Source organism: Nothoprocta perdicaria, unplaced genomic scaffold, assembly GCF_003342845.1.
Source record: "Nothoprocta perdicaria isolate Ctin4 unplaced genomic scaffold, notPer1 scaffold_3, whole genome shotgun sequence".
In the NCBI taxonomy this organism is placed as follows: Eukaryota; Metazoa; Chordata; class Aves; order Tinamiformes; family Tinamidae; genus Nothoprocta; species Nothoprocta perdicaria.
Genome location: NW_020455532.1, coordinates 1,520,383 through 1,545,602, shown reverse-complemented (window position 1 = coordinate 1,545,602; position 25,220 = coordinate 1,520,383). Strand labels below are relative to the sequence as shown.

Below are 25,220 nucleotides of genomic sequence, written 5' to 3'. Positions count from 1 at the left end.
CTGAAGTCCCTGATCCCAAGGAAAGCACTGATTAAACATTGTGTTGCTTCTGCTCCGGAATGGAAACTCGTGTGTTGTGTGAGTGCAATGGCCAGCTTCCCTAAAGGGCTCTGAGACAGTCTCCAGGTGCCGGGCAGGCTCCTCTTCCCTCCGCTCTGCTCCTGCAGCCCCAATGAGGATTCTCCTCGCAGCCCGTTGATCAGGAGCAGCCAGGGCTCGGGGGATGCTCCAAGCGAGAAGACCCCCTCTCCTCACCCTCTTCCTCGCTTTGCTCATGGAGCCTTGTGTTATCCTCCCTTTTTCTCTGCTTTTTCGAAAGTTTTCCCTTTGCAAAGGCTGGGGACAGGAGAGGTAAGCTAGGTGATCCATGCTGCTTTGGGACCTGCTCTCCGGAAACCACCCGTCTCTAAATGAGAGTGCAGCTCGGGGCACCAACAAGAGGCTCCATCCCGGCTGAGGAGGCTCTAGGGACACCTGAAAGCAGCCAGTGACCAGCAGGAGCCAGCATGGGAAACAGCTCAGGGTGGGATGAAGGCAACAGCAGCTGCAGCAGCGCAGGCAACAGCTGCTACCTGGACAGCAGCCTGAAGCTCAACTTCACCTTCCAGGAGCAGGCACCTGATTTCTATGTCGTCCTCCCCGTGATTTACTCCATGATCTGTGCCGTTGGGCTCACAGGCAACACTGCTGTCATCTACGTGATCCTCAAGGCCCCCAAGATGAAGACGGTGACAAACATGTTCATCCTGAACCTCGCTATAGCTGATGACTTGTTCACGCTTGTCCTGCCCATTAATATCGCAGAGCACCTCCTTCACTACTGGCCCTTTGGGGAAGTCCTCTGCAAGGTCATCCTGTCCATAGACCACTACAATATCTTCTCCAGCATTTATTTCCTAACAGTGATGAGCATAGACAGGTATCTGGTAGTACTGGCTACAGTCAGGTCCAAGAGGATGCCACATCGCACCTACCGAGCGGCCAAGATTGTCAGTTTGTGCATCTGGGTCCTGGTCACCATCATAGTTCTCCCTTTCATCATCTTTGCCAATGTCTACATAGATGACCTGCAGATCAAGAGTTGTGGCCTGAATTTCCCCAAGCCTGAAAGGTTTTGGTTCAAAGCCAGCAGGATCTATACCCTCATCCTTGGCTTTGCCATTCCGGTATCCACCATCTGCATTCTCTACACCATGATGCTCTACAAGCTGAGGAACATGCACTTGAACTCGAATGCTAAAGCCTTGGACAAAGCCAAGAAGAAAGTCACTGTCATGGTCTTCATTGTCCTGGCTGTCTGCCTCTTCTGCTGGACCCCCTTCCACTTGGCCACCATTGTGGCTTTGACCACGGATCTACCCCAGACCTCCATGGTCATCGGTATATCCTACTTCATCACAAGTCTAAGCTATGCCAATTCCTGCCTCAATCCTTTCTTGTATGCTTTCCTCGACGACAGCTTTCGAAAAAGTTTCCGGAAGATGCTGGAATGCAGAACTTCCTGAAAGAGTCATTCGGGGCTCCCAGATCCTTTCCCCCCACAGCTTTGCGGGGACAACTTTGCAAACCTTTGAAAGGATGGCTAAGAAATGCAGAAGTGCTCTCCTTTCTCTCTGATTGACACGTTGTACGTGTGTGTTTCGCTTGGCTTGTTATCATTCGCGTGCACTCTACCCCTTCCTTGTAAATCTGGTGCTTTCCTCCTCTGCATCTCCCAGGTTCTCCAAGCTGCATCTTCGTAATCTTGTTCTTGTCACACCTTGAAGCCCTAAAGGCAGAAAGCCACTCTCAGAACATGTATTTCTGCTCCATAACAGTCCTTTATTGCCATCTGCTGTACAATACAGATAAGCTGAGTTTCTTCCCATGTCTTACTATCGAAAGAGAGCAACCTTTGAGGATCGATGTAGGCTTCAGTTCTTAAGAGATTTATTTGGGAGATTGCTCCGTGAAGCAGAGTTAACTGCCATTCACCACAGTGTGTTCAGATATTTGACATAGAAAATGGAAAATAAATGAATATTTGAAAGAAATAAGCTAAGCATTTTCCTGTCTGTGTGTGTACACTTGTGTTTTGGGCGTATGTTTGATTCTGAGGGATGTCTAGCTCCTCTAAAACTCCTACTTTCTTGTTAACACAAATTCGAATATAAACCAAAAGCGAAATCTGTATCTCAAAAATGGTGTTGAGCAACAGATATTATGGCAACTGTGGGATTTCGTTTTGTATTTGTAAGTTTTTAACAACATTATTTCATTGAATGTTAAAAACATATTTATTTGGGAGTGTTTGATGAAATAAAGTTGGTGGAAAACAGTGTGTGTGCCTCCTTTCACTAATGCACACTGTTATATCAGTTATCCCATATCACTGCCTTCTATTTTGCCTGCTGCAAAACAGGATCTTGCCCATGCAGAGCAGGATTAGGGTGTTGTAAGCCTCAAGAAAAGCCCTAAAAAGCCTAGCAGATAAATTCCTCACTTAATAGCAAAGGCAAGGGACCTGAACGTAAGCAAGGCCTAAGGGAAAGAGAGTCTGGAGACTAGAAATAACATTAAAAACCACAGGGACCAACCAGCAAAGGTAGCTTTGGCTTACTAGGTAAATATCTATTAATACCCATGTCAGAGCTCTGCTCTTCTGGCTCAGTATTAGCCAGAATTAGCCTTATTAGATGAGAATGATGACTTATCTTTAACCGGGTGCAGGCAAGGCTGGAGCAGACCCGCCAGCCTGTGCTGGGCAGGGACACCACGAGTCCCAGCATCTTCGTCACGCTTGCCACCTGGTGGCAAAGAGCTCCAGAGCTCCCCAGTCCCAGCTGGAAAACAGTTCTCTGAGTGCAGAGTGGCTGCAAATGATGCCACCACGTACACAGACTGCTTAACAAGCTATAATACCATGTTCATTGGTGTTTTAGGTCTGTAGGAAAGCTAATATGTTATTAAGCTGAAAGCCAAAGCACTTTTTTGTTAGGTAGCCTCTTTCGGACCCGACAGTGCCATTGATGGGGTTTCTCCCTTTGCATCAGTTGTCCCAGTTGCTTCCAGTGCATTAATGTGCTGCATGTGGGTGCTGATGCACAGGACACTGCAGGGACCCATGGCCAGGGTCTCACACACTTCCAGAGTCACCAAGGCCGGATGATGACCCTGGGAACGATCCAGCCCAGGCCAGCCCTGCAGCAGGATCAGCTGCATGCCCAGAGCCAGCTCCTGTTAGGCTCCGATTATCTGCAGGAGTGCAGACTCCAGCACCCCTGGGCAACCTGCTCTGGGGTTCAATCCCCCTTAGAGTAAAAATAAAATAAAAATAAAAATAAAAATAAAAATAAAAATAAAAATAAAAATAAAAAAATAAAAAATAAAAAATAAAAATAAAAAATAAAAAAATAAAATAAAATAAAATAAAATAAAATAAAATAAAATAAAATAAAATAAAATAAAATANAATAAAATAAAATAAAATAAAATAAAATAAAATAAAATAAAATAAAATAAAATAAAATAAAATAAAATAAAATAAAATAAAATAAAACCATTTCAAGTGGAATTTAGTGCAGTCTGTGCCCATCAGCCATCACCCACCCCTGCACCCCATGCACGGATGAAGCCACACTGTCCCCGTGGTGGCTGTGCTTCGTTGCAGCTACACTAAGTGGCACTGTCACCTTGCCACTCGCTGGCAGCATCGCCAGCATCCCTGGCTAAGCCTTGCACAGGGAGGAGACGGCGTTTCCATGCTGGAGCCACAAGCTCCCCACAGCACGTCTGCATCAGGGTGACCTCCCATCAGACTACCCGGGCAAAATGGGCTCCAGGAGAGCAAACACAACCCCTGGGGAGATATCTGCCCATGCTTTGCACAGGTTCACTCCAAGGAGAACAGCTCTGCGTTCATTTGAATGTCACCAGCTCACAGCCAACCTCCTTAGCGCATCCTTAACAACTCCCCTAAATCCCTACTAATGCCCTTCCAAACCCACCTGCGGTCCAGGCTTTCCGGAGGCTGAACCCTCCGTGGCTGCTGTCCTAACACCCCTGCCAAGCTGGCCACGTGTTATCCTGGGAAGCCAGCTCAGCCCCGAGAACCACTGGATAAATTTCCCTGCCGGATAGCCCAGGGATGTGCAGAGGTGCTGGGTAACCTCAGCAGCTGAGGGCTGCAGGATCACATCCCGCCCATGGAAGGCAGCAGGTTTGGATCTACCCTTTCTCTCCAGGAGTATTTTTTTTCCCCTTTTCTTTATTCCTCCCTTTCTTGCTTTTCCTGGAACCACAAGGACAAACTATCCCCAAGGACGGCGCTTCGTCAGCCTTGGGGGAGATGGAAAAAAAAGCTGTTTTCTGCCTCAGGAACTTAAATTAGGGCTCATATAGGGCTTGTATTCCCAACGCCAGCTTTAAACGCAGGCCTCCAAGATAAGAAGTGGGAATTGGAAATTACTATTGCCTTTCAGGTCCTTATGCAGCAGCGAGGAATAATGACAGTATCCATCAATTGTCCTCGTCTGAGTTAGTCTCCGACTTGTTCCCACGCACAGTCGTAATCCCCTGGTACTTCCATTGTCTCAGGCTGCATCCTGCTGTCAATTGTGATTTGGGGTAAGAAAAGAAGTAATCGCCACCGAGGCACCACAGCCTTGTTTGCAGAAGTATCTTCAGGTGCAAAAAAGAATCTGAAAGTAGAGATTTAAAATGGATGAGTGAAAACCTGAAATACTGCAGATGTGAAGCAGAAAGGTCTCTAAAAGATAGTGTGTATATATATTAAAAAAAACCCTAAAATACATACTTTGCCCGTTCTTGTCCCCACCACATGCCTTGTTGTCCCTGGGATGCTGGAGCCTCTGGGTGCCATCTCTGCTGGGGAAAGATAGTGTTAACGTGCCACCAGCCCCAACCATCCCAACAAACCCACCTTGGTGATCTTCCTTCACCTCCGGTCAGTTCTGGGTGATGTGAGCTGGATTTGGTGCTTTCCACCAGCTTTTGAGAAGAAGGGGAATTGCCAACCTGGGGTCTCTTTCACCCAGTAAACCAGGAGGTCATTTCAAGACCCTCTTTGATCCATGTGGAGACATTGCTGGTGGCTCCGTGTCCCAGACCCTGGGCTTTGCCTGGAGCAGGGCAGGAGCTCATGGTAATAAACTCATGCAAATGAATCGGCTGGAAATGCTCCATGGGTGCCCTTACTACAGAGAGGATGACACAGAAACCCTTAAAAAAAACTTGGAAAACCAAATGCTATATTGCCCCATTTCATCTCCCCCAGCACTTCCTTTCTGGGTGGAAAAGAAGTTAGCTTAATGCCAAATGACAAGTCCAAGGATGGCAAATATTGCCCAGAATTTCTAACTGACATTTGTTTTTGGTAAATAAAGATGCGGAGGGAAAGATCAAAGCTGTCTGAATAGCTTTTAATTACCAGCCTCAATTGCTCTATTTTCTCCCAGAAAAGTATTACAATTATCTAACAGAGCTCTTCAAGTGGAATTAGGCACTAGCCTGAAGCTTCGAGAGCTGCTTAGTGGCTATCTTCCCCTTAAAAAATACATTTGTTGTCTAGATTAAAAAAAACAGGCACTCCCATTAGTGCCTAAAGCCAAATCCGGTACTTGCTACTTAAACAGAGGGAGGCTGCAGAGCTCGGTCCAGAAGGAGATGAGCAGCCTCCATCCACCCCACCTGCAGCTCATCCCAGCTCTGCTAGATTGTTCTGGCCATGGTCCTTCCTGGGGCCTTGTATCTCAGTGCCCGACCATCCAGGTGGGACATTTTGTCTTAGCCGAGAACGAACATCGCTCTGCTTTGACCTCTAATTGCTTCTTTTCTCACCACTAGCAGACACAGACAATGAGGATTCAAAGCCAAAGCTGGAACATCCCATCCAGGACCACAGCAGAAGAAGGAGCCACAGCTCTTGATGAGGACCAGAGGGGTTTTCAGGGCTCTCCTAATGTAGGGACATGCATCCTTTTCATTTATTGCCTTTTCAGGTGTGTCTGACCCTCATCAGGGCTGCTCCGTCCCAGATGGCATTTATTTCCCCTTCCCTAGGTGTAGGAGAAAGAAGATATCACCTTGGCTGAGGTTTTCTCCCCAGTCTTTGCTCCATGGGGGCAGACAGATTCTTTTTGCAAGCAACAGAGTGTAAAGGGAGCAGAAGGGAGGAAAATAAACTATTATTTGGGTGTAAGATATTTGACAACCAGGCCCTTCCTCTCTGGGTCTTCTGTGTGTCTCTGTCATCTCCATGTGCTCTGCCTCTCAATATCTGGAGACCAAGCCACATCAGAACTCAAAGCCCAAAACATCCACCAGAGATCACTCAATAAAGCAGGTGAACAAGGAAAGCGGAGAAATAAGGATTCGATTTCACAAGCTCAACCTTCCGATGAGATTAGTGGCTGATAATGAATAAAGAGGGATTTCAACGCAATGAAGTACATCTCGGGAGACTCAGCCCACTGCTGCTTTAAACGGATGCAAACGATATGGATGTAATTACATTTCTCCTCTTAGCAGCAGTGACAAGACAAGATCAGTAGCCACCGTCCTGCCGTGGAGGTGACAGGGACTGGTGGATCTATGGGCAGCATTCAAGGGGAGTCAAGACATGGTCTTCCAATTGGACGTGGTCTAGCTCTACTCTCATGTAGATGTCAAAGCAAAAGGTGGGGTCAATGCACATCAAGAAGATTTCCATACCATCCATACCCCAGGAATGCAGGGAGGAAGGACAAATAGCATCACCAGAGGTCGGGCTCATTTTCCGCTCTTTTAACACGTAATCCCCAGAGGCAAGTGATTTTCTCCAGGAATTTTCTCCATGGTTAAGCAAAGCAAAAACAGTGGAGCGCTGAGATTAGGGAAGGTCCAAAATGACCAGAGCACATGGAGACATTTCTCTTAACGCCTGGCATTGAACAAACATTAAATAGCCAAATCACAGCACAGCATTCATTTCACACTGAGGAAAGCTAGCTGAAAAGCCATTAATCTTGATTATGTATTGTCTCTGTAGCTCGTGTTTATGTTCCCCATCACTGAGTAAATCAGTGTGGTGTGGTCTTTGGACAGGGACAGCGCTTGCTGCCCAGACTAAAAGCACACAAAAACCAGCGCTTAGGAGGTGGTAGAGCCAGCTTGCCTGCTCCTTACCTAATAGAGCACAGGAGGGTGTTGAAGAACTACGGAGGGAAGAGGATATGAGAAAGCAGGAGCAAGAGGCAAGACCATGCATGACACCATGGTGCAAGGAGCCATGAATGATCCAACCTGCACATTCCTGGGAAGAACGGCATGTACCAAGGGGGAGGGATGGATTTTAGCCCCCAAGACCCTCAGAGGCACCTCCACAAGAAGCAGGACGCGAGAGTATCTCAGAGAGAAGGCAATCCCGGCTCATTTTGGACGTCATCCCACGCTTTCCATTGCAGGGAGCGTTTGGTGGTGCTGAAGCAGAACCCATCAGCGTTGCGCTGCGACGGGAAGGGCGCCCTGCCCACGTCCTCCCCGCTGCCGCCCAGACGGCTGCCGTTGCGGTGCACGAAGGCAGAGGGAGAGCAGAGTGGGTTTCTATGCTTGATTAACAGCGTCGTTGCCAAGAGACGTGACCACACTGCTCCGCGGATCGATTCCTCCTTGCTAGCCTGCAATTTATTCAGGCTGGAGGGCTGGGAGGAGGAGCAAAAGGAGCTGAGGAGCAGCAGGGCTCTTTGTCAGGCCCTTCACAGGTCTGCCCGTTGCTCTGCACATTCCAGAAATGGGGCAGCACCATCGCGGCCAAGCCAGAAACATGCTACCGATGCTAAGCCTGGCCTTATATCGTGTGTGATTTGTGCAAAAGTAGCACATTATCCCCACCCTGGTCACTGTAAAGGCTCCTGAAAAATCATCCTTCCCACCAAAAACAAGAAAAAAGCCACTGAGTGTGCACACCTAGCTCTGCTGTCTCATAGTCCATCTCTTTTCCTCACTTTGGACCACCGGCTCTTTGGGTTATTGGCCAATGTCAAGGTGTTTTTCCCCCGTGAACAGGAGCTTGCTCTGCTGCAAAACTCTTTTCCCCCAAAAATAGCTGGAAGAAAGTCAATGGAAAGGGGCTGGGAAGCAAATTCATTCTAGCAGAGCCTGCTTTGCAAATAAGTTTTTTTTGTGTTACGGCTTTGCCCTAAGAACTGAAAAGAAATAAATATCAGGGATTTTTTCTCACCCACTTCTTTTTTTCCTGTAAAAAAATTATCACCTCCAATAGAAAAAAAAACCCTCCTGGTATCACCTGCCACCTGCAAATACCCACCTTGGTGCAAACACTTTTCCATCACCTTCACCCCTCAGTTTCCAGGCTGCTGCCAGGGAAAGCCAACATAGAAGTTCCCACTAACCTCACTAAAAGGATGCTTCAATTTTGCCATGCGTGCTGGGCGATGGCTTCAGCTGGAAAAATAAGCCCGCATGCAGACATCTCGGCAGCATCGCTCCACACCATTAAATCCCTCCAATTCCACAGCATTCGGAACACAGGCAGTTTATTTTTCCTTTATTAAAGCACACAAGTAGCCACCTAGGAAAGTGCAGTAACTGTAAAATCATAGGAACACAACCATTTCAGAGGAGAACTAAAGAGCCCGCGTTTCAGCCAGCCGGCTGCTCCCGAGCCTTTAGCTCCAGAGGCACAGGACGATAAAGCTTCTGCTTTCAGGTTTCTTGCTCCGATAACAAATTCCACTGAGCATTGAACAGAATGTCGAAACACATTCACTGCGAGGGCCACAAAATTACCCAAAAGCTTCGTAAACGCACATTTATCGAGTACTTCATTAGGCAAGATCATCGCAGCATAGTCTTTATAACAAAATTAGAAAAATTGCCGAATACGGGTGTAATTTTTAGAGGACGGAAATCTCTTGAAAAACCCAACTGAGAACTAAAAAGGGAGGGCAGCTGCTCCTGAGCGAGCTGCTCCAGCTTGCAAGAGGTTGTTCACTGCCCAGTGCTGCTAATTTATCCATGGATACAGGAGCCACCAACCTGATTTTGCAGGGATGCGGCGGCAGCATCTTCGGATCTTGGGTGGTGCTTCTGGGCACACAAGGGGTTTTAGCCTGGGGGGCTGGACAAGATTTCCCAGGCAGTGCTTGGGGGTTAATGTCCATTAAAAAGTGCTCAAAGTGCCCAGATTTCCACCCTTCTCTCTTCATTTATTCGAGAGAGGTGCTATTTGTCGTGTTTTCTATTTGCCAGGTTTGATATCCCTCCAGATTCCCAATAAACCACCAATTAGCCAGAGCCGTTCTCCAGCTCATGCAGTTTACAAGGAATCTGGGCCCCACACGTGGGACACTGGAATTGCACCTATATTTTAAGCCCAACCATAAGGGAAACTCTCTACCTAGAAATATAACATTGGATTCTTTTATATAGCATATATAAAGAACATGACAGCATTAAAATATTGGCAAATCAATACATTAAAAATACGGAATCTCATAGACCAGAGCACAATATATTCACACACAAAGACTGTACAGTTCAGAGGCTGCTGCCATTTCTCACATTGGAATTGATCCTGCCTTTCCAAGTGGATGTCAGCACCTTATTCCTAATCAGCTCCACTCACTGCCATTCCCAAAACTTCCCAGGATAAGGGGGAATACAAGCCAGCCTGCACAGAGGGCAGTTGGAGCTTAAATTCTTCCAAAGTGCTTCTATTTTCAAATGAAATGACAGGGCATTTCATTCTAACACATTATCCTCTGTGCTATTGGGAAGGGAGAGGAAAGAATAATAAAATTAAACTAAAAATCAATCCACAGCTGGCAGGAGGGGTGGTTCCTCAGCAGCATCTCCCAAGCTCTCAAGGGGAAAGGGACCCTCTGTCCCCACTTCATGTCCACCACTTCACTAAAATAAATTCATAAATAAATAAATAGTTGCAAACTCCACCCTTTGGAGATGCTTTGTACACCGTTCCTCAGGTGGAGCGGGTGGCAATGTCCCAGGCTGCCCCTCCTAGCAGAAATGTCCATGTCTTTTGGAGGAGCCGCCAGCCCAGCTCTTTCCAAGCAGCTTTCCTCTACCCAGAAATATACACATATTTAGGCCACAGTTTCCTTCGTCTCTTACTGGGAAAGCTCTCCAAGGCATGCTTGGCAAGGTGAAATCCAGTGAGGTATAGGCACAGCTGTACCTATAGCAATGCAGAGATGTCCATGGGTCTATATAGATAGACACTGTCCACTATCACACTGAAAACACAGGGTTAAAATAAAACCAAACAGCAATAGCAGCATGTAAACACGCATCTGTGTTCGTTTCATCCATCTCTCCTCTCCTGAGATTCCTCAGTTCCAACAGTCTCGTCCCAGCCCTCGAGGCAGAGGGTTTATTGCAGACCTCCATCCGCAGGAGCTGCCCTTGTCCTTGTCCCCAGGCTTGGCGCCAAGGTTCCCAAGCCCGGCACTTCACCTGGCTCCGCACAGCTGGAATCTCTCTCTCCACCAGCCCATCCCCTGCTCCCTTCACTGCATGATGACTCATCCTGGAGATGATCTAGGGTTTTGTCTGGCGGCTGTTCCCCATGGTGGCTTCAAAGTCTAATTTCAGAGCAATGCCGCAGGAATAAAATCCACGCGCGAGCGCCCGGTGAGCCCTATGAGCCGATGGCATCTTAAACAGCTCAGGGAGGAAGAAGAAGAGTTTGCATTTTGTCCGTCTCCCAGCAGCAAGGATGTAAGACCCAGGAGCAAAGCCTGGCTTAAACCCCTTAATTCCCCAAGTCTCCATAGTGTTGCAAACCACAAGAGGTTCTCGGGAATCAAAGGGCTGCTTTCAAACGCATTCTGCAGTGCAGGGTGCACTGGAATTAAAAATGCATCAATTTGGCTCACCTTCTGCAGGCTCTTGCAGAATCCGGTTTTCCCGACCCCCAGAATTGCCTCTCAGTTTTGAGGTCCTGCTAAAGAGCCGTTATCTGAGTCAGCTCTGACGTGGGGGTGGTCGGACTCTGCTGGGCCACGGCCACCATGGGAATTTCCATGCCTAGTCAGGCCGGATTGTTAGTCCCCTCCGAGTTCTTGCAGGCGTAAGCCACGTCCTTGGCAATGCTGCACATCCTGTTGGACATCTGGAGCTCAGTCCTGAAGGCAGTGGGGAAGCAGAACTTCTTGAAGCACGCCTTGAAGTTCTCATCCAAGAAGGCGTAGAGCACCGGGTTCAGGCTGCTGTTGGCGTAGCCCAGCGCGGTGCAGAAGCAGGAGATGGCCAACTCGAGCTCGCTTTCTGCCTTGGCACCCAGGCACTGCACCAGCACGAAGATCTGGATGGGCGTCCAGCAGACGATGAAGACGGCCACCACCACCAGGACCATTCGGGTGATGCGCCGCAGGTTTCGGTCCTTCTCCTTGGAGCCTGAGAGGACACGGACGTTCTTGAGTCGCCTGATCATGAGGCTGTAGCAGATGGTTATGATCAACACGGGGATCATAAAGGAGAAGAGAAAGACGCAGATGCCAAACACGGGATCCCAGTAATCCACCGGTGATGGGAGCTTAATTAGACAATCAATTTCTGCTGGGGAAAAAAAAGGAAAGAGGAGGCAAGATCAGCAAACCTGCTTTGGGAGCAAAAGCACCTCTACGTTCAGCTTAATTTAGGTATGTTTAATACTGGAAAAGCAGTGGCAGGATTACAAGAGGCAAGGGCAGAGGGAAAGGAGTTAAGACAGTCTGAGAGCAATGAGTTTAGCCCTCTATGGGAACCGGTACCCAACAAACTGCACCCAAGGTTGCTCTGACCACCATCTCCCTCCCGCCAGGACACACATTCACTGACCGTTGTTTTCGTTCTCTGCAGATCCCATCACCATGGCTGGGATGCCAAAGACAGAAGCCAGCGCCCAGATGCACACATTGACCACCTTGGCCTTGTGGGGAGTGCGGATGTCCAGCGCTTTGATGGGGTGGCAGATGGCAATGTAGCGGTCCACGCTCATCATGGTCAGCGTGAAGGTGCTGGTGAACATGTTGTAGTAGTCGATGGAGATGGCAATTTTGCAGAGGACATTGCCAAAGGGCCAGAAGCCCAGGAACGTGTCTGTACCCTGGAAGGGTAAGGTCATCAGGCACAAGGTATCAGCCAGAGCAAGGTTAAAGATGTAAATGTTGGTCGCTGTCTTCATCTTGGTGAACCTAAAACATGTAGCAATGAACAACAATTGGAGCCTTTAGGTATAAATTACCATTTAGATAATTTAAGTATTTATTTTAGAATGACCCTGGTTCCAGTCTCCTGAAGCCCAGGAGGAAATGAAGTCTGGAAACTCTCACCGTGTTTCATGCAAATGGACACAACTCTGTCATATTTTTGTTCTCCCATCTAGAATCTCTCTGAAAATTCACTTGAAGATGAAACACTAGAGAAACGCATTCACCTAACAATCAAGAAAACACAAGGATGGTTTTCTTGCAAGGGAGAGCCCTGTTCTACTGTGACTTCTGTACAGGTCTCCCAAAAGTACAAGATTGATGAAAAGGTCTGAGAGCAGGCAGAGAGTGAAAACGCCATGAATACATGGAGACTTAAAAATTCTCTAGTTTTCACTATACTTCTGCAGTCAATTCCCCTTAACATCACATTTTTCCCCCCTTAATGTTACAAAAAGCAGACATCAGAAACTCTCTACACAAGTAGCTCCCTGCTTATCTTCTATGAGGAGAAAGATGGAGAGCAGGGAGGGGGACGGAGGGGAACCAGCCCTCTAAAAGCGATGGAATTGATTTCGAAGTGTAATCTGGAGTACACGTGTCTTGCAACCGCTCTGTAAAGGGCACAAAACATCTGCAAATGAGCAGTAACTGGAACCCTAAGACACCAAGACGATACTTGTGAACACTAATTGCATGCATAGCAGTAGCCAGCAGCAAAAACATTACTAAAAGGTAAAAAAAAATAATAAAAATAAAAAAATAAATAAAAAAAAAAAAAAAAAAAAAAAAAAAAAAAAAATAAATTAAAAAAAAAAAAAAAAAAAAAAACCTGCAGCACCTCCCTTTAACCAGAAGATGCTTTTCAAGTAATCCAGCAAAAAAACAAAGCGTCTGGAACTGTGAGCCAGAGAAAGCGATTACCCTCTCTTTTATCAAAGGGCACCTTTCTACCCAGAAAACATTTTAGGTAATCGCTTCAGGCAGTGCATAAAGCTGATAAAAAAAAAAAAAAAGAAAAAAGAAAAAAAGAAAAGCATCTTTACTGTATTTTTTCCCAAAAAAAAATGAAAGGGAAAGACTTACAGGTTCCACCCCATTTGGCATCTAGGGAAGGTGCTGGGTGAGGAGCTGATGTCTCTTGAAGAACTCATTTTGCCACTTTCGGAAGGAGATGCTCCGTTTTTCTCACATCACATCAGTTGAACACCACCCTTCTAGTCCTACCTCCCACATCCTACTGACAGAAGTTCAAACCAGCTCTTGGGATGAAAGAAACGGCACTTTCCCATCGGCTTCACAGGCAAGAAAAGCCCGAGGCTCTCAGCTCGGATTGTGCTTTCAGAAAAATGACTTCAAGTAAAGCTCATCAAGGATTTTATCACATATGGCTTCGTTATTATGAATACTGGTGAGAGCTTTACCCAGTAATCTGGTTTGAAGGGTCCAGAGGCGACGTGATTAGCTGTTGTGCAGGAGTGTATGGCCAAACACTATGGTTGATTGGGGCTGTCAAGCCAGAGCGGGCGAGACGGCCAGTGCTGGCCAATGCCTACAAACTGGGGAGAAACATTCACCCCGGGCAAAATATCACAATGAGTCTCCATGAAGAAATATCGCTTTGGAATAAAATTCTGAATCAGCCCAGTTCAAAAAGGGTTTTGTCCTTAGAGCACAGCTTTTACCGGGGGGAATGTTGAACCAGCTGCCCCAAGACAAGGCTCGCTGTGCTCTTAACGTTCATCATCTCCATTTCAAGAGGGGAATGAGTCAAGGAAATATGTGCTCGTCCACCCAAGGTGCACATCAAGCCCACAGAACCGGTAGCTCCGCTCCCAAGCCTCCCATCTCGGCTACAACAGGCTTCCCATGGACAGCATGAGCTCTAAAATGCAGAGATGATTCTAAACCTCCCAAACACCTTGCATTTGCAGGACTAATAACAGCCTTGGTGGAACGGTGCCAGACACAGGGCACATCATGCTGTGCTACCAAGCAAGGGTAAGTTCATTTCAGAGCGTCGCTGAAACCCATGAACTACCGCATAATCTCTGGTTTATAATATATTGGAGTATTACAGGGTTTGATTTCACCTATAATACCCTTCTTTTGCAGAAGGGCAAAGCAGGGAACTGCCTGCCCTGAGCACTGCATCCTTCCCAGACCATCCGAGCTTCACTCCTTGTAGATGACTCGAGGGAATATTGCATCCTCCCTGCCCTGAGGTACCACAGAGGAAATTAAATCACTATCCTGTATTCAAACATATTAAAAAATATATATATTTTTTCAACTCAGACTTCAGAAAATTATCCTATCATCCAAGACTGCCTTGGCAAAGGTGTTCTGGGAGCCATGGACTGCTCTTGCATTCCCTAGACCTGGCTGGCCTTGCCCAAGCTTGCCCAAAGATCGAGCTTCTTCCCATCTGGAGTTTCAATTCAGACCCTTCTTACAAAAAAAGCGGCACATTTATCAAATCTAGGTGGTAGAAAAGACTGTTCCAGCCAGCCTTGCCAAAAACACCTTTAGAAAGGGAAATGACAAAAGGGTGCTTGAACTTTGCCTTGGCATTTAGAAATGAAGAGATTCCAGGGAATGAGGCAATTTCTGCACTCAAATCACCCAAGCCAGATTGTTGGGAGTAACAGAAAACATTTCAAGACTGCTTCAGAAAGTCATTTTTCTTCTGTATGCTTGGCTAGAGCTTCAACCATTCCCATGATATTTCAGAGATCAAATGGCCTGTTCTGTCCCCCTTCCAAAAAAAAAAAAAAAAAAAAGTCCCACAGGAGAGTTTCTCTGCAAAAGAGGAGAAAATTGCATTTTAAAATAAAGAGTAACTTAGCCATCTCCAAAAATGCTAAACCTGGGATGTCTACATTGCAAACCCCGCCTTCAAGCTCTTCCCAGCTGCACCTTGCAGGGTGAGCAAGCGAGGGCAGCTGGTCCTCAGCCAGCTTCCCTCCTCCGAACCCCCTTCCAAGCCAGGCTTGGGCTCTTAGAAGGTGGGAAGATTCATTTGCACTGAATTGCTCCTTGCCCCGCTCCCCGTGCGCCCTGCGAGGCAGCCAGCACTGCTGCAGCCAGCCCCTGTTCCCAAACAGCTCCAGAATGTTCAGTACCGACAACCAGAAAAAGAAAAAAAAAGAAAAAAAAAGAAAAAAAAAGAAAGAAAAAAAAAAGAAGAAAAAAAGAAAAAAAAGAAAAAAGAAAAAAAAGAAGAAAAAAAAAAGAAGAAAAGGAAAAAAAAAGAAAAAAGAAGAAAAAAAAAAAGAAAAAAAAAAGAAAAAATATCAATTAATCGCTTCTCTGCGGACTCTTCTTTTTCCCCAGGCACCGGCAGCATTCTCTCCTAATCCCTCAAAAAGAGGGATTAAACCAGCACGCCGTGGGCGGCAGCGTCCCCCCTGCGCGGTGGTGACGCGGATGAGCCCACGGGGGACGTTTGCTCCCTGCAGAGCCGTTCCTTGCACCGGGTCGGGGGAAGTTTTCCAAGGGAGCATCTTCCCACGGGGCTGCCTGGCCAGGTCTCTGCTCCTGCCTTGCTCCTGCCTTCTCCCAGGACACCCAAACAGGAGATTTATCGATATTAACTCAGCATTCAGCTTCACCCTCCTTTTTACTATGGGGATCCCATCACAGCCAGCCCATTTTCACATCCCTATCCGCTCCAAGATGCCTTGATCTTAACTGTCGAGCCTACACGTGCATCCCCACGGGGGCAGCTGTGAGGAGCACTGCAAAACTCCAGAAATGGAGTTTTGCATCCATTTTGCACTAAAAAGCTTGCACGGCTGCAGAGGCAGCTGATCCCCTTCACCTCGCGGGTCCCCATGGGGCTCAGCCCTTTGGACACAGGTTAAGAGAGGGCACAGAAAGAGCAACGTGCCAAGGTCTGGTGGCCCCTCATTGGCACCCGTGGGGCTGGCGCTGTGTTAACCACCCACTCTATCCCCGTGCTGAGACGCACGGACGATCACGGCTCTTCCCTTAGAGACTCCTATTGAGGAGGCAACAGAGCTGCAACGTCCTAATTAACTGGTCACACTGCACGGCAGCTCATGCCCTCTCTCCAGGGATCAATACTGGTTTTGGAGGAGATGAAATCCGTCTTGGCCTCCCGCGGGCAGGAGATGCCTCTGGCCATGGGTGTCATGAGCTTGGCTGTGCTCTCGGGTGCACTTTGCAGGCAGGAGCATCCCTCATTGCCCAGGATGAGCAGCTCCAACACAGAGCTCATCCGAATCATCACAAACCAGAGCCTGGACACCCAGCAGGACGGATGGAGAAGATCCTGCCCCGTCACATCCTCACCTCGGTCAGATCAACTTCAGCAAGAGCCTTTTAATGTCAATTTTAAGCATGCAGGTGCCTAAAAGTGACAAAGCAACCAATAAAAACCCAGGGGCCCAACAGCTCTAATCTGCCTAGATGGCTGCTTAAACTGCTCGGAAACGGTGCAAATCAATACGGAGAATCAAAGCGAGCTCCGCGCTGCCTGCAGAGCCCCAGCTCGCAGCAAAAGCTGCTCCGTGCAGGAGGGAAAAGTGCTGCCGGAGCGGGGAGACCCCGGTAAGGGGCCGCATGGGGATCCACGGGCTGCCCCCGACTATAAATTAATCATTCCAACTGCTAAACCGCTCCAAATATAACAGGGATGGAGGCTGGGCTCTACAGCAGAGAAAACCCAGCAGAGGCTTCGATTCTTATTTATTTGCATCAGAAATACCAAGAGGCTTTGCAGCTTCTCCCCGAGCCCTGCAAGAAACTCGTTCAAGATGAACAAAAAAGTCTTCCCGAAGCCTCTGGTTTCCTCGAGTGCCAATATTAGTCCTTGCGTTTCCCAACCAGATCAAAAGCAGGGAACAGCTCCTGCGTGTGCGCACAGGCTGCTCGTGCGAGCGCCTTTTGCCCAGGGCAGCAGCGCCCATAGGGCTGCAATTACATTTTGCTCCTCTTCCACAAACGGGAGAGCCATGACATCAGCAAAAGTGCCCAAATCCTACCTCGAAATGCCAGCATCCTGATTGCAGCTCACTGAAAGATACAGTTTAAGATACAGAGCCCAGGAGCTCCAGTGCTGCAAGCTGGCGAGAGAAGCTTCCCAAGGCACCCTGCCCATCGGGCTGCCGTCCAGCCCCACTGCTCTGCACAGCCACATTTATAGGGCTTATGGCTTGATATCCAGCCTATTTTTTCTCCTTTATTTAAACCTGGGGCAGTCCCAGTCACTGGGCTTACCCCTGGCCACCAGTCACAGGCCATTGCCCCCCAGCATCAGCTGGGAGATGCCCATGGAGAGAAGCAATAGAAAAGAGCAGCCTCTTAAGCATGTGCTGCCAGGGTAGGATTTCCCTCCACACATCACACATATAGAGATTTGGTAGAAGAATGGCTAAATTTCCCCCCGAAAAGAGAAGCCAAATAGTAAAAATATCTGCAGAGCATTTTGTGTATATAGGGATCACTGAGAAGGAGGGGCAGAAAACAAAGGTTGAGGGGAGAGGAGGCCACTTGTTTTTGATTGTTTTAAAGCAGGAAAAAGAAAATGAGGACAGAGTTTCAGGAAAAATCCCAGGAAATCCTCACTTTCCTTTCTTGGAAAGCACCATGCACTCATCCTTCTCAACATGACTGGGATGCTGCTTTGGGATCGTTATGAACCCTGGGCAATAAAGTCGCAGCTGATGCAGTCAGTGGCCGATGGGGACCAGCAGGTTCGTGCTCCCGGTGCCACCCTGTGCACGAGGCTGCAGCCGGGACTGGTCCCAGTTCCACGGCCAGCAGCATCACACCCACAAAGAGGAACCTGACCCGCTGGGAGAAACACGGCAGCTCTTCAGACCCCACGAGACCCTTGCAGCCAGGGCTGAGATTCCTCCCAGGGCTTCTCCTTCCCAGAGGTGTCAGCATTTAGGCCAGGACTTTCCCCTCCACCCACCCCAGCTCCCAGGGAGCTGCAATCCTCTGGGATAGAAGTCCACGTGAAGAGATTCCCAGCGAGGGGGCCCCAGCACCACCATGCCCAGGGCACATGTTGCTCTTGGGGATGCTCCAGCTCTAGGACACAGCATGGGAGGACACGGGGTCTACAGCTGGTGCAAGAGGGTCCAAAGGCCTCATCTTACACAAACACTGAGCCAGACCAAATGCTACTACCCCAAGTGCCACCAAGGCAAGGACTACCCAAAGAGAGCACTGGGGCACCACAGTCCTCCTCCATCCCCATCCTCATACTCCGCCATGCTGTTGCAATCCCTTCTCCCATCCATAAAGTCCTCCACGGAGAGAGCTCCAACAGGCAGCCTGACAAAGCCCAGGGCTGCTTCACCCTTGCAGAGATGCAGCCTTGCACAGGCCTGCGATGCTGCAGAGCTCACCATGCAGCTGCTGTCCCAGCAGAGCCACGGGACACATGGGAAGGATGCTTCGGAACCAGCAGGATTCCCAACAAGAGCCAGACTTCATCTCAATGCCCAAACAGCTGCTGAGCATTTTCAGCCTTTCTGATGGAGCAGAATGCAGATGTACCTGGTCTCTTCTGGGCTGAGAGCACCTACCTGTGCCAGGAAGCTGCTCCAAATATGTGCGAAATGGAAGTTTGTGCTTAGCATGCAAGGTGCACAGACCAGGAAAGGGCTGGCTTCAGCTGGAGCACAGCCTTGATGCACACAAACTATTTAGCACTTAAAGGGAAGATAAATATTTCCCGTTTCAGAAATGAGGTGGTTCAAGCCCAGCAGAGCCAGACAGGGACCCGTGCAAAGCGCAGGGGGTGGCTGAGCGTGCGGGAGGCCGGCAGTGCTGGAGCACGCTCTGCGCTCTGTCCCTCTGCTCCGCCGGCCTCTGCAGCCAGACAAGCTGTCCTCACCCCTGCCCCATCCCGTCACGTCTTATTTATAGCCCTAACTGCAAACAAGTTCCTCTAGCCACCTGAACGACTTTCCCCTGCAGAAATAACCTGGAGCCTCACAGCGAGCCCGGTCCCTGGGATCTAGATCGTGCTTTGGAAAATGCCAGCTCCCCAGGGAGCAGCCCCTGCAGCTGGCCTGGGTGCAGACCCCGCGCCGAGGGAGACATCCCACTGCAGAGCAGGCACCCTGGCACCCCAGCACTCTGCCCCTCTGCAGGGACCCCTGCCCCAAGCCCCACAGTCTGCAGAGCCCCCCACTTTTTTTCTAGATGTGATTGCTCTCTTCCATTCTCTGGGTTAAACTTTAGGAGGCACCAGAGGGCAGCTGAAAGAGCTGGTGAGAGCCTTCATCATGCCTAGGAGGGGAGAAAAATACTGGCAAAGCAATAAGACGAATGCCACATCTTTACCTGCATAACACCTAGCAAATAGCAGCGAAGCACCTGAACGGGTGGGATTTTGAGGGGCAGGACCACTCCAATCCTCCCCAACCCAGGAACATGCCGGCTGCGTGTCCTACCTGACAATCACATACATGACGGAGCAGTTGCCCACCAGCCCCACGATGCACACGATGGAGTAGACCACCACGATGGTGATCTTGATGCCGAGCGGCAAGAAGCCGTCGCCGGTGCCGTTGTTGAACCAGTTGCTGGGCAGGAAGCTCAGGTTGAGCATGGAGGAGTCGTTGAGCAGCTTCCTCAGGTCGGGGTCCTCCAAAATGTGGGCAGGGAAGAGGGGGTCCATGGTGAACCGCTAGCCCGCGCCAAGGACCTGGGGCAAAGAGACGGTTCCAACATGCAAAATGAGGGGGCTGCAGCAAAGCGGGGGGCAAGCGGGGACAAGAGCAGCCCCTTCCCCAGCGCACGGCAATGCGGAGGGAGCAGCCGGGGGCTCGCGCCCACCCCGGCCCCGCCGCAACCCGCTCACCTGCGCGCAGGCTCCGCTCCGGCGACAACGCGGCGACAACGCGGCGACAGCGGCGGCCGCAGCCTCGCCCGGCCCGCGGCTCCGGCGCGGGATGCGGCCAGCGATGCTGCGCTCCGGAGCCCCCGGGTTTAACGGGAAAAGGGAGGGATTGCGGGGGGAAATAAAGAGGGAGGGAGGTAGGAGTGCGGCTGGGCTGGGCAGAGCCAGCGCCGGCTGCCTGGCTGCTCGCACTGCGTAAGGAAAAAAGGCAGGAGGAGAAAGGGAAGGAAAAGGAGGAAGGAGGAAAAAAAAGAAGAGCGGAACGCGAGCCCGCACCTGAGCCCCGCCCGCTCCCCCCGCGGCCTCCCCCTCCGCAGGCGCCGCGAGGAGGCCGAATTGCGGGAGGGTTTTGGGGAATTGCGGGAGGGTTTGGGGGAATTGCGGGGAGGGTTTTGGGGAATTGCGGGAGGGTTTTGGGGAATTGCGGGGAGGGTTTTGGAGAGACGCTGCTCCGGGCAGCCAAACCCCACCTGGCTCTGCAGCTGAGCGACCCGGCGGCTCTGCCAGCGCGGGAGCCACCACACGGGGTGACCTAGAAGCCGCGAGCAGGCAGAGGGCTGGCGTCGGGAGGACAAAGATTTTTATTTATTTATTTTTGCAGTTTTTAAGCAGAATTTGTTAAATTCTTGCAGCCTAAGCCCCCCCCACACTTAGGATCAGAGCTGCAGCAGCACGTTTTGAAATATGCAATGCTAAAATAATTGTATTAGGGTGGGCAATCCACGCAAACGTTTGCATGTCCCTGCCTTCCCAAACCTGGCACGGCTTCAGCACCACAGCACTGCGCAGAACCTCCAAGTTTGCTCTCAGATGCTTAGGACATTTCCAGCTCAAAACAGGATTTTGCTCACCCTAAAGGAGACTGAAAGATAAAGCAGAGAGGGTCTCTGGGCAGCAAGTTCCAGTTCTCCCCTAGATGCTGCTGACAGCCCAGTGCAGAACTGGTTGGGAATCCCATAGATATCCTCAGAGCTACCCCTATTTTAATTCCACCTTAATGCATTTGGGGGGATATTCACCACCTAGCATGTACAGTAGGTGCTGCTTAAGACAAGGTGATTTTCCCTCTCTCATGAGAAGAGCTCCTAGCTCTGACAAGGAGCAAGGGGAAAACATGACCCATAGATGAAGTCCTCACATAAAACACAGTTTTAATCCTTAAAGAAGGTTTTTGCTGCAGCACATTAACAAGAGTGTGAGATAAACACTGGACATTAATCATTGATGGATTGATTTTCAAAGGCTAGAGGAAGGACAGCAGTAAATCAGTGCAGGAGAGCACGTCTGGGCAGCCCAAGAGCCTGTGGGAAAAGCACTTGCAAATTCACCTCCACTCTCCTCTGCTGGCTCCCACCCCAATAAATGCACTTAGCCCTTCACATACTCACTTTATGCTAAGGCAGTGCAGCAAATACAGCATGTTCCTCTATTTGTCTTGTTGCAGTGGTTGTTTTGACTCGACAGAGCCTGGTGTTTGGAGACGAGGGACAGATGGGACCGAGTTTGCCACCTTCAGCTCCCAGGACAAAGACCTGGCTAGAGGACGAGTATTTCATCCACCCAACCTACCCTTAAAATCCTAGCAGCACCACTACACTCTACCCAGCTGTGGATAAACAAGCTTCATCTATTTCAAGATAACCTAGTTTATCTATTTCAAGATAACAGCTGCATCCATAGTCGTTGCAGCTAGGGTAACTTTCCAGATGCTGCCTCTAGGTGTGGAGGATTTTTTCCAGAAAACAGCCCACAGCCACCTGCATTTTGCAAGAGCAACAGACCACAATCCAGAATGTGTTTTTCTTTTCTTTCAGGAGGTGAAAACGTCTGTCAGAGCCGTGTTGCCACCTTCACAGGAGTTTCCTGATCTTTTCCAATCAAAGCCATCAGGAGCACAGAATTAATTTTTACAAGATGCAAAAACATCCTTCACCCAGGAAAGCAAGCGAGACAAAGAGGAGAGGGAGGAAGGCTCCCTTGCTGGGAGAGGAGAAGCAGGTCCGAGATGCTGGAGAATGGCTGAAAATTCAGCTGCTGCTCCTGCGATGGTGGGTGGCTGCCAAGCATCTGCCAGAGGTTTGTTAGCAACGTGTGCACCTCAACTGGAAAGCCATTCATGGGGAAATCTTTGGACAATCATTGCACCCAAGAACAACGTGCATCACAGCCTCGTTTCTCCCATTTCTGTCCACAGCGTAGCACCGAAGATGATCATTAACACGCTCTTCCCATCAAACCCAATGGTGTTTCAGTGCACAAGTCCCAGTGGGTAGGAGAGAGCAGCACCAGCCCTTGATGCAACTTTCAAGCCCCAAGGAAAGGGCCAGGCCAGGTATTGGGGTTAGTTAAAAAAAAGCTGCACTAAGAGAAGAGCAAGAGCTCTTTCAGAGCTGGAGAATCTCCCAGGGAGACAGAAAACAGTATTTAGGGCAGCCAAGCTATGAAAGAGCATGGGGAGCTGGGAGGACAGGGAAATTGCTGCTCACCCCTGCACTGACTTCAGAAGAAAGAACAAGAGGCATTTGATTCCGTATGCGGAAACTTTGGTGCATAGAAATCACCATCTATGGGGTACAGCTAGACCATCAGAGAAACCAGCAGGAAGAAAGGAGGACAGGTCAGAGCAGAATGGAAGAAGTTGTCCCTTGGGCTCAAAAAATACCTCCCCAGCATCTCTTCATGAGGCAATTCTGCAGTACAGTGCAGAAAGCACCGACAGACTCCTCTGTGCAATGCTGCAAGTCATGCAACAAGGTTCAGCACGAGGGATCCCAAAAGTGAATTATCCGCCTCCCATCCCCAAAGGACCAGTCTGAAGTAGCACCTTTTAAGAAGGGGCAGAGTCTCTTTGTCAATATTTGCAAATATATTCATTGTAGCATCTGCATTTGCTTCGTCAGCCTCCTCTTGGAGGGGCCAGCAATCTCCATAGACTCTCTTCAGCAATCTTAAGCGCCGGGATTGAGAAAAACAAAACCACTGTGTTCACAAGGCTTAAACCAGGACTCACCTGGGAAAAGAAAATCCCTTCCCTAGAGCCCCCCATCTTCCTCCTGCAAGAACTGCGCTCTTGGGAAGGGCACAGCCCAGACAAGGTTTTGGGAGAAGGCAAACCCATGCAGCAGGACAAGGGGCTCCTATAGGATCTATCTTCTCTCGTAAAAACAAGCCCAAGCACTTGCAGACAGCTTTTAACTTGACCCTGCCATCTAATTGCACACACCCCTCTCCTGAAAACTGGACGTTGCTGCATCCAAGCAAGGACGAGTCCTTAGGAACAGGGATATAATACAATAAAAACTCTCATACCAGAGACAGCAGCTCCCTGGGAACATCTAGGCAGCAGAGCTTAAGTCAGTTGATTCCTCTTCGCTAGAATAGCAGAACAGTGAGACAAGTATAATTTATGGCCATTCTAGGCATAAATACACCAAAAAGTCTTTGACTTCCCTTCTATCCCTCTTTGTCTTTGCATTTGCCTTCCAGCTCCCAAATCCAGGACTCCACAAAGTTACCAAGCCAAGCAATGCATCAGGTCCTGCTAGATACTCTGCCCACATGCAACGGGAGAAGAAACTCATCTGACTCCCACAGGCCAAGCACAACCCTGCAGGATGAAGTGGTTCTGCCCTCCTGCCATCTCTCCATGCTTCCAGCACATCCTGCTCACAGGCAGGTCAAGAGGGAGATGAGGGCATCCAAATCCCTTAGGTGATAATGAACAAGGAGAAGCTGAACTTGCCTCACGCTAGCAGCTGACTTCATCTTAGCTAATGCAATCTGCAGCCCTCGCTGCTTACAAGTAATTAGAATTTTTGGTAGGAGTGCAATCCACTCATTTAGAGTAAAATCCCTCAAGCTCTAACAGGAGAAGGAGAGCACACGATGCTCCTCACTTCACTGATATTTCATTGTTTGCCATCATTATTTGCAATTTTCCAGGGAGTGATCATTTCAGGTGATTGAGGATGAAGCTATTAAAAATCCTCTCTGCAGATTCATATATTTTTTTTTTTTTTACAGTCTCATTCCTCCTCGCCATTTCAAAACCACAGACCTTGAAGTGAGCAAATCCCTCCACTCTTCAGAGACAGAAAACCTCTTTACTTCTGCTATGGCTCCAGATATTCCTCACCATTCTAGGAAGAAACACCAGGCATCCAGGGCCCACTGTTCACAAGACTGAAGTCACCTTCAGGCCATAAAGGCAGAAACTTTCGCCCTGAAGATTTTAGTCCAGATGCTAGGAGAGGAAAGATGATTTAGGTAAAAAATAGCAGTGTCGACAGCCTGATTTACAGAGGTATTAGGTAAAACAGTGCGGAGAAGCAGGTAATTAATTCAGATCCTAAAAGCCCCATCCCAGCATCTGAATCTCTTGTCCCTTGAGGAGCAAAACATTTGTGCCCACACGGTCACCTCTGCAGAAGACCTTCAGAGCAAGGCTTTGCTCATCACCTCCTCACTGCCCCAATTGCACTTCGCAACCAGCTTGAAGGACAACAAATCCACCCAAAACACCAAGCCCCAGGACATGCAGGGTCCTCTTGCTGTCTACCTCCCGCTAACCGCGCTCGCTTCCCGCAAAGCGGCGCTGCTCAAGATCTTGCTGTTATTTGGATCGATAGCAACAGATGCCTGATAACCTGCTCGTGGGCATCTGCTTTCAGAGTGATGCCCCCCAAAGACAGTCTCAAAAAATATTCCTAAGTCCCCATTCTTTTATTATTTTTTTTTTACAAGAGGAAAATGCAGCTATTCTCCTAAAAATCCAAGTAGCTGCAGAGAGAAACATATTTCCTTTTTATTTATCTAGGATTTTTTGATACTTCTCTTGAAAAGGCTCAAGTCTATCAAACCCATAACTAGGAAAGGAGGGGAGGAGAAGTGAGGGAAGCAGGAAGGGAAGACAAATGTCTCTGGAACATCAGGTAGGCACAGAACATTATGTAAATAACATGCAGCAGGCAGCAGATATGCGCTGGGTTCTCACATATGCTATTGATGTTGCTGTCATGCTCACTCTGAAGATGTCGTGCAAAAAGCCATGACAAAAGTACTATGCATGCTCTCCAGGTCCCCATAATTTTATGCAGGATTGAGTGTCAGCAGCTCTGCAGGGAGAA

The 25,220-nt window shown here is 48.9% G+C and overlaps 2 protein-coding genes across 3 annotated transcripts; one reads left to right on the top strand and one right to left on the bottom strand.

Moving 5' to 3' along the window:
• Nucleotides 1–465: 465 nt before the first annotated feature.
• NPBWR2 (neuropeptides B and W receptor 2) lies at nucleotides 466–2,224 on the top strand. Its single transcript, XM_026042105.1, has one exon. It carries the CDS (start codon nucleotides 507–509, stop codon nucleotides 1,503–1,505), a length of 999 nt encoding a protein of 332 aa, XP_025897890.1. The 5' UTR covers nucleotides 466–506; the 3' UTR covers nucleotides 1,506–2,224.
• Nucleotides 2,225–8,616: 6,392 nt separating this feature from the next.
• Nucleotides 8,617–20,120, bottom strand: OPRL1 (opioid related nociceptin receptor 1). Of its 2 annotated transcripts, none has more exons than XM_026042136.1 (4): nucleotides 20,056–20,120; nucleotides 19,646–19,899; nucleotides 11,839–12,194; nucleotides 8,617–11,577 (listed from the first exon to the last, which is right to left on the bottom strand). In XM_026042136.1, exons 2-4 carry the CDS (start codon nucleotides 19,870–19,872, stop codon nucleotides 11,051–11,053), a joined length of 1,110 nt encoding a protein of 369 aa, XP_025897921.1. In that variant the 5' UTR covers nucleotides 19,873–19,899; nucleotides 20,056–20,120; the 3' UTR covers nucleotides 8,617–11,050. The 2 variants fall into 2 exon arrangements, with proteins under 2 accessions (XP_025897921.1, XP_025897923.1); XM_026042138.1 differs by having other exon boundaries at nucleotides 8,617–11,574.
• Between the last annotated feature and the right edge of the window lie 5,100 nt (nucleotides 20,121–25,220).

What these genes read in the sequence shown, in the direction of transcription:
- OPRL1 (XM_026042136.1), bottom strand. Translation starts at nt 19,872, where the DNA reads ATGGACCCCCTCTTCCCTGCCCACATTTTGGAGGACCCCGACCTGAGG. An exon ending in GTCATGTATGTGATTGTCAG is followed by an intron (nt 12,195 to 19,645) that starts GTAGGACACGCA and finishes TACATGTTTTAG; the next exon opens with GTTCACCAAGATGAAGACAG. An exon ending in TGCAGAGAACGAAAACAACG is followed by an intron (nt 11,578 to 11,838) that starts GTCAGTGAATGT and finishes TTTTTTCCCCAG; the next exon opens with CAGAAATTGATTGTCTAATT.
- NPBWR2 (XM_026042105.1), top strand. Translation starts at nt 507, where the DNA reads ATGGGAAACAGCTCAGGGTGGGATGAAGGCAACAGCAGCTGCAGCAGC.